Genomic DNA, 7,730 nt, shown 5'->3' on the forward strand with positions numbered 1-7,730 from the left:
AAGGGACAAGCAAGTTGGGTCCACTGAAGGCTGTTCACCACCTCACAGACAGAAGTCCCCCCCTTATCGGTGCTTTTGCTCTCTGCTGGTTTCAGTTACCTTTGGTCAACCACAGTCGGGAAGCAGATGATCCTTCTGATATGTATAAGCCAGAGGGTCAAGAGTAACCTAATGCCAGGTCACAACACCGAGGTTATTCCCCTCACTCCATCTCACCATGCAGGCATTTTACCATCTCACGTCATCATAAGAAGAAGGGTGAGTGCAGTACAATAAGGTATCTTGAGAGAGGGACCACATTTGCTTAACTTTTATTAGAGTATATTGCTAGAGTTGTTCTATCTTATTATTAGTTATTGTCGTTCATCTCTTACTGTGCCTAACTTATAAATTAAACTGTATCGTACATATGTGCAGGGGGAAAATGGTGTATATATAGGGTTGAGTACTGTCTGCAGTTTCAGGCACCCACTGGGGGTCTTGGAACGTATCCCTCATGAATAAGGGGGACGACTATACACCTGGCTTGTTCTTCCCCATGTCATAAAGCAACAGTGACAGAGACCTGCTCCAGCTCAAAGAGCAGGAGTCTGATCCTCCTTGATAAGGATTAGGTTTGAGCACTGGGAGGCTCAGGTGAATTCAGGACACACCTCGACAGAACCCACCATCCTTCAATGGAGCCCACCATCCTTCTCCGAGGTCTGAGAGGGAGAGCTTCAGAAACCCTGGCGCCCACACCCCATGTGTAGGCACCCGGAAGCAGGCATCTCAAACTCCCCACGTCCAAGACCAGCCTCTTTGTGTCTCCCCTCTACACACTCTATCTCAGTCTCCCACCTTAATGCACAGTCCTGTGCTCCAGCTCAAGCAAACGCCTAGAAGTCATCCTCCGTTACCCTCTCCTTTGCGCCGCACATCCAGAAGAAGGTGTCAGGTGCTACCTCTCCAAGAGGTCCTGACTCATCCACCACCTCCCCTTGCATCCAGAATCACACCTGGCCCCGTGGCCCATGACCAGGTCCCCGCGTCCCCCCCTGGCCACCATCCAGGAGCTGCGTCCTTCTCCTTAACCTTGGGACAAGCCGCCCTCACTGCCCTCTCGGGGTCACTGCACAGCTCTCCCCTCCCTCTGGAATGCTGTCCAGGGCTGGCTCCCCTCCTCCTGTGGGATTAGCCCCTGTAGACTCCTCCTCTGATTCCTCCTAAGGTTGCCCCTCTTCCCCAGCCTCCCCTCCAGCCAGTCTCTAGCACATGTCTATCTGTGCTTTCCTCGTGGCACATGGCACTCTCCAAAATGACTTCTTCTTAATGTTCTGTGTTGATTATCTGTCTCCTGCGAGATCCACAGACCAGGGGCCCTGGGTGCTTTGCTCACTGCTGTACCCCCGGTGTCCGGAACAATCCCTGGGCCAGCACAGGATGCTCAAAAGGTATCTGCTGACCACCTCTGAGATTCCAGTGACTTCCAGACAACTGACACCTCCCGGGTCACCAATGGCCAGTGTCAACGCCTCAGACCACAGGGCAGGCAGTGAGTTCCCGGAGGCCCCTCGGTGCTGAGGGAGAAGCCAGAGCCTCCTCCACCTCTGGCCTTCTCCGATGGGCCTCCCCCCGCCCACCCCAGAAGCCCCCAGGAATTAGTGACAGGACACGTCCTGGCTCGAGAGCCAGGCTGAGATCCCGGCCCTCTGCACCCCAGAGCCCTGGGCAGGAGAGCTCCCTCTTTCCCTTCTTGGCCTTGCCACCTGGCTGGGCAAGCTTTTCAATTTCCCCATCCGTAAGACAGGGACAAAGAATGCTTTGTCACCCCACCTACTTCTCACGGGTGTTATGAAACAACTGTTTGCTCGGAAAACACTTTGAGCAACTTGGATGAAGGTGCCTGTGGCTCAGATGACGCCCGCTGTGATCGATCCAGGCCAACTAGTCATCCGGTCACCGCCTTGCCCGCCCGAGGGACAGGGGGCAGGAGGTGCGCAGCCTCCCCGTGTCACCAAGCCTGTCTCATCAAGCCTGTTAGCCATGCCACGGGCCCAGAATATGCCCATGAGGGGTGTGTGTGTGCATTTCTGGGCCTGCCTGACCCACTGATTTCAGCAGAATATGAGCTCTCCGTGGCCCTGGACGGAGGCCACCAAACGCCCAGCCTGCCCTTTTGTCCGGAAGGAGAGCCGAAAGTTACCTGGGGATAACCTGTCTGAGCTCCTGCCCCGGGGGGCGGGGCCGCAGCTCCGGTGCCAGCCTCACAGGCAGGGAGCTGGGAACAAAGGAACGCTGTCTTGGCTCCTAGCCTGGAGAGAGCTCTCAGATCTTAACCTGCAGGCGCTCAGGTGCCCCTCGCCAGCCGGCAGCGGCCACCACGTTACCATGACAACCATACCTGGCAACTCTCCCTCTGCTCTGGTTGGGGGGAGGGGGGGAGCAGGGGGGTGCCGACCGCCCCAGCACCGACCAGGCATATCCCGGCGCCACCCAGAGCAGCTTGAGGGGGAGAATGGAGACAAGCCCAGGCTGGGGCAGTGCAAGGGGACAACGGCCACTCAGCCCACGACGCGTCTCCGCTTCTAACCAGGCACTGGGCTCGGAGCCCCGACAGGCCTCTCTCCCTGCAGCACCCACCCAAGGGCTGCCGCTTCCCCAGAGCGGGTGGCGAGGCATTTAGCAGACAGTGAACAACAAAGAGCATGTACATTTAATTATAACTCTCCCGGATCGGAAGGGCTGGCTATATACAGTACGTCTGCCTGTTACTAATTATATTTATTTTCAAACGAAGAAAGGGGGGGAATCTTCTGAAGATGAGTCAGAAAAAAAAAAAAAACAACCTTCATTGTTATGAAAGCAGAGGAACGTCTCCTGAGGGTGTCTGTAACGCATCGCTGTCACCGCCTGACAATGGAAAACCTGAGTGCAGAGCCAGCCCTGCTGGTAAACACCTGACGGTAGCTTTCCTGGCCGAGTCCCTTCGAGTAGAAGTCTGCTCGGCACGCCAAAGCACAATCGATGCGAGAGGCCGGCTCCCTCCCAGACAGAGCCAGCGCTTTAGAGCCTGGCTGAGCATCCTCTTCCTGCAAAGACCGGGCCATTCGGCATCTGCTGTCACCTTAATTGGGAGGCAGCGTTCCAGTTGAAACACGGCAAAGGTTTTTCCCTCATCAAAGGAAAAGCAGTCTGACCAGATGGCTGCAATGAAAAGGCTTCATCCTCAGCCTCCGTGCAGCCAATGGTGTTATTAATAACAGCACCAAGAATGCCACAAATCAAACGAGAACACCTAGAAACCCAAAATAGGCACCCGCACGCAGGACAGACGTTGGCTGTGCTTTGGAGGCAGAAAATGCTCTGATTTCAGGGGCACACACGTGGGCTCCCATCCGTGTCTGTGCGTGTCAGGTGCACACGGGTGTGTGAGGGGGCCCGATCATGGGGCCTGCTCGCCCGTCAGAGCCCTCCTCCTTCAAGGCCACTCGGCTGCCCAGCCCCCTCCCCACAGATACACCCTCAGGCTGAGGGGAGAAGGAAGCCGCAGGTGACGTGTCCTCCGCCCAGGAGAGCCACTCAAAGCCGGACTGTTCAGAACGGGTTTTCCAATCATTTTTTAAACAGTCACACTTGTTTTGTTTGCTTTCTTCCAGGAAGGCTGCACTGTTCTGGAAAAGGAGGGGGGAGGGAAAAAAAATGTGAGTTCACTTCCTGAGTTTTTAAATATGTCTCCGCAGACAGAGCATTTGAGAAGCTGTGGCCAAAGGGCAGAGCGGTGTTTGGTATGCAGCACACATGGAAGGGAGATCGGAACCTGTCCCCCACGTGTGCTCTTTCCAGGCCGCAGCAGGACGCTGTATTCAGCAACGAGACCGCGCCGAAGGATCTGGATGCATGTCAATTCTCCACCTCCCTCCCAAGACAATGGTTTTCAGGCCAGTTGTTTTTGGAATGGGTTTTTCCCCTGTTTGTCCAGGCAAGGTTGGACTGTTAAATCGGTTTATCCAGAAGGGAAGACAGAACATGGAGCTGGTGCTGGATTACTAGGGACCCAGGAGAGTTGTGGGAGCCGCCAACACTTGTCAAAGCGCTTTTCCACGTCCATTAGTTTCCCCACTTCTCACAGCAGCCCCGTGAAGCCAATGGCGGTGTGCCCATTCCATAGGTGAGGCTCTGGGAGGTTAAGCAGCAAATCCAAGGGCACCTCAGCTACTCTTGCAGACAAGTCATCTTTCCTGTTGTGTGCTCTCTTAGCAATCTGTTCCTCCTCTTCATTGCTGTAGTCAGCATCTTATGCAAAAGTTCTTTGTGGGATGAGCTGGCCCACATCCATCTGCCTGTCTCCCCGACTAGGATGAAAACACCATGAAGACAGGGACTTTCCTTGCTCACTGATGGATGCGGCGGCAGTGCAGAGCCCCAAGCACAGGAGCTTTGTCGTATGTATTTGTCGGATGAATGAAAGAATGAATAAATGAACAAAAGGCTCCTGCCCTGAAGGAGGAGAGAAGGTCCAGAAGACAAGCGGGGCAGTCTCAGTGAAGTGAAGTGAAGTGAAATGGCCTTTGCATTCCCTATCAAGGTACCTTGTGGAACGTACGGGGAGTGTGTCCCCCCCACGCTGCAGATGGGGTCCGAGCACCCTTTTGACAGATGGGCACTCAGCAACTGTGAGGGCCCTGCTCGTCCCCAAAAGTCACGTGGCAAGTCAGGGGCAGAGTTTGGAATCAGACCTGTCAGTCCTTCCCTCAACTTCCCTGATGGGCTCATGGATGAAAGCAATGATCTATTTTTCAGAACAATGGTCCCGGTTCTGGTGTGGCCTCACAAGGAGGACACCCTGCCTCACAGTTTAGGAGTCTGGCCACTGAGAAAGTCTCCCTAATCCCCACCCCGGCTTCCCCTGCTCTCTTCTGAGACCCCAAGGGGGCTTCCGTGGACAGTCAGATTGAGGAAAGCACAGGGAGAAGACGGGACTGGAACGAGTAGCGCCCCCACACAAACACACCTGCCTTGCCACACAGCAGGCCGATTCTGCTCCAACAGCCTTGCTGGTGTTTGTCTTTGAGCTCGGTTTTAAGCACAAACATGTGTAAGCGCAGACTGCGCTCCTGGCCTTGCCTCCAACACCAGGACTGCTGGGCAAAGCCAGGGCCCTGCCCTCAGAAGGCTGCCCATCCAGCGTGAGGCCCCGAAGCCCAGAGGCACAGGCCGGGCTGCCTGCCAACCCTGGGTCTGCTGCTCCTCTGAGCAGATGTGAAGAAGCTGGGCGCTCCCAGCCTCCAAGAGCCAATTCCTCCCTTTTGGCCTCTTAATTTCAGACTCCGCCAGGTCAAGGTTTATGAGAAAGTGGATCCCGTCATTTCTAGGAGAGCAAAGTGGGGGGTTTGTAACAAATCACCCTTAATGAGACCACATTCTGCTCCTGGGTCACACGGAGTAAATGTTGGAAACTGGACTCATCATGTCACCTTTCTTCTGAGAGGTGGCCCTTTGGAGCGTGGCATTAATGACACAAGGAAAGCTCTGGGTCCAAGGGGGCCAGGACCGCCGGTGGGCACAGTGTGTAACACCGCTGGAGGAGACCTGGGGACACGGGGACTCACTGTGAGCTGTGCCTTCCACAACAACTTCCCTCCAAAAGGCTATTTGGCTACAACATATCATATGACTTGTTCTTAGAGTTACATTTTAACTGACAAAGTTTAACAACAACTATGACTTATGGCCTTCTAAAATTGGCAGCAGAAAAATGAACTGAGGAAGTAATGGAAAAAAACCACAAGTGAAGCCACTCTGTATTATGCACAATATCTGTTGTGCTTCTTTTTTTTTCCTTTCCAAGTATGTGTGTGTGTGTGTGTGTGTGTGTGTGTTTTCGAAGGGTAGCAAATATTTTCCAGATACACTGTCCTGGCGTTCCCAAGCACATATTTATGCCAAGTTTATAAAAAGCAGCTGCAGACAGGGTTGACTGAAAGGATTGCTCTGCTGTCTGGCTTCCAGAAGGTGCTTCGGTTCTCACTCTGTCACCAGGACACAGCCCTATCTCCTGAGACGCTCTAGCCTGCCTTGTGCATCAGAAAGAGGGCAAACCCATGGCTCGGAGTGACCTGGACGAACACTCACCTCTGGTCCTTCCAAGCTGTCACATCACACTTCTGGTCTGTCAGGTGCTTTAGTGACATGTGCTTGATCATTTTTAGTCATTCACAATCCTCACGCAGATACAAAAAGAAAGTGTTCCGAGACTCATTTCACAAATACCTGGATGGCTCAGCGGGGCAGAATCAGCACCAATTTCTGAAAGTTTAGAACATACGGTGGAGCCCTCCGTAGGTACACTTGTGCTAACCTGTCTTTGCATCTACTCGCCCTGGGTTCAGCAAGACACCCTTCCTTCAGCCCAAAACCCTCTGATCCTTCCCATCCCCCCCCTCCATGGCCTCCCAGCCATCCCTGACTTCTGCCCAGCAAGAAGCTCCAGCCTCCACTTTAGCATGTTCTTGATTCATCATCACCACACATCCTCCGACACCCTGGGACATCCCGAGCAACTGCTCACCTGTGCCCAAACCCAGACTCTCACTGGCCTGGGCTGGAGACTCCACTCATCTCCCTCCCCCACCACGGGCTTAATGAAGACACTAATAGCCTGCTTTGTAGCTTTCCTGGGGGGTGACTAATTGGTTAATCTTGGGAAGGCCCTTTGAAGATGAAAAGCCGGGTATTACTCATGGGGCTGAAGGCATGCACCTGCCCCAGTCGGGGCCTGAGTCAGCAGAGAATGACCTCCCACCTGCCACTGGGCGGGCGAGTGGGCCTGGGTCCCCACTCAAAGTCGGCGCTGGCTGGCAGGAGGGACGTGGGAAGCACACCCAGCACCCCCCAAGGGGAAGCCAGGAGGCTTCGGCGGCCTGTGCTGTGTGGGCCACTCTGAGCTGGGGGACCGTCTCATCAGCATTTACGTGGTTTAACAAGCCTTCAAATAACTCTGCCAGGAGGGTAGCCCATGTCCACACGTCCGAGAATATCAGTCAAGACAGTATTTCCTGGTAATTGTTTGGGGAAAATGCTTTCCTTACAGCTAATTCCTCCCAAGCAATGGCATTTTCTCCTTCCTCTTGAGGAAGGGAGCCCGGGAAAGGCAGGCTGGGGAAGCGGTGGGTCACCCTGTGCCAGGTGGACCTGAGGTCTGGGGTGCCAAGGTGGGGCAGCGGTGTTTTCCCCGTCTAGTTCATGGTCCCCCCACCTCACATCTCTGAGAAAGAGGAAGTGGCCGCAAGAACAGGGAACCAGAGGCCAAAACAAGGGATGAAGGCAAGGGTCGCCTATGACCACGCCCCCCCTCACCCTTGACCTGGTGGGTCGAGGGGGATTTTGACACAGTGGCAGCTGGGAAGCCAAGAACAGAAAGCCTTTAATCTGTGCAACCTAATGCCAAGATTCCGCCCGAGAGAGCCCATTTCCTGCACTGTCTGCACATTCCTCCCATTCCTCCCGAGCACCTTCTCCCAGTGACCCCTCTCCACGCAGCCTCTGCTCTCCCCCTACGGCTAACTGCTTCTTTCTTCTAGAAAACAAGTCCTGTGGCCAGAAGGATTCCACGCACTTCTGCTTTCTCCTTTAGATCCCCAGGTTCTTGGAAGCATTTCATGGCCTTTTCTCCTCTGGTAGATTGCCTGGAACCCCAGAGGCCCCCGAGACACAGAGAACGATAAAGATCTGGAAAGTAGGCTGGAAGG

The 7,730-nt window shown here is 54.4% G+C and overlaps 1 protein-coding gene across 10 annotated transcripts in view; it reads right to left on the reverse strand.

Annotated features, from left to right (window-relative positions):
* The window catches only part of TOMM20 (translocase of outer mitochondrial membrane 20), a 289,783-nt gene that overhangs the window by 234,617 nt on the left and 47,436 nt on the right, over window positions 1–7,730 (reverse strand). The window contains exon 5 of one of the 10 annotated variants that reach the window (XM_081824308.1): window positions 2,673–3,653. The exons of the other annotated variants lie outside the window; for them this stretch is intronic. Within the exon in view, the coding sequence (XP_081680434.1) occupies window positions 3,393–3,653 (261 nt within the window). The 3' untranslated portion in view covers window positions 2,673–3,392. Of the gene's footprint in view, window positions 1–2,672; window positions 3,654–7,730 lie in introns of those variants that run through there. 10 annotated transcript variants of the gene reach the window in all.

Source organism: Leptonychotes weddellii, chromosome 6 (assembly GCF_054177405.1).
Source record: "Leptonychotes weddellii isolate Sample4059 chromosome 6, ASM5417740v2, whole genome shotgun sequence".
Taxonomy (NCBI): domain Eukaryota; kingdom Metazoa; phylum Chordata; class Mammalia; order Carnivora; family Phocidae; genus Leptonychotes; species Leptonychotes weddellii.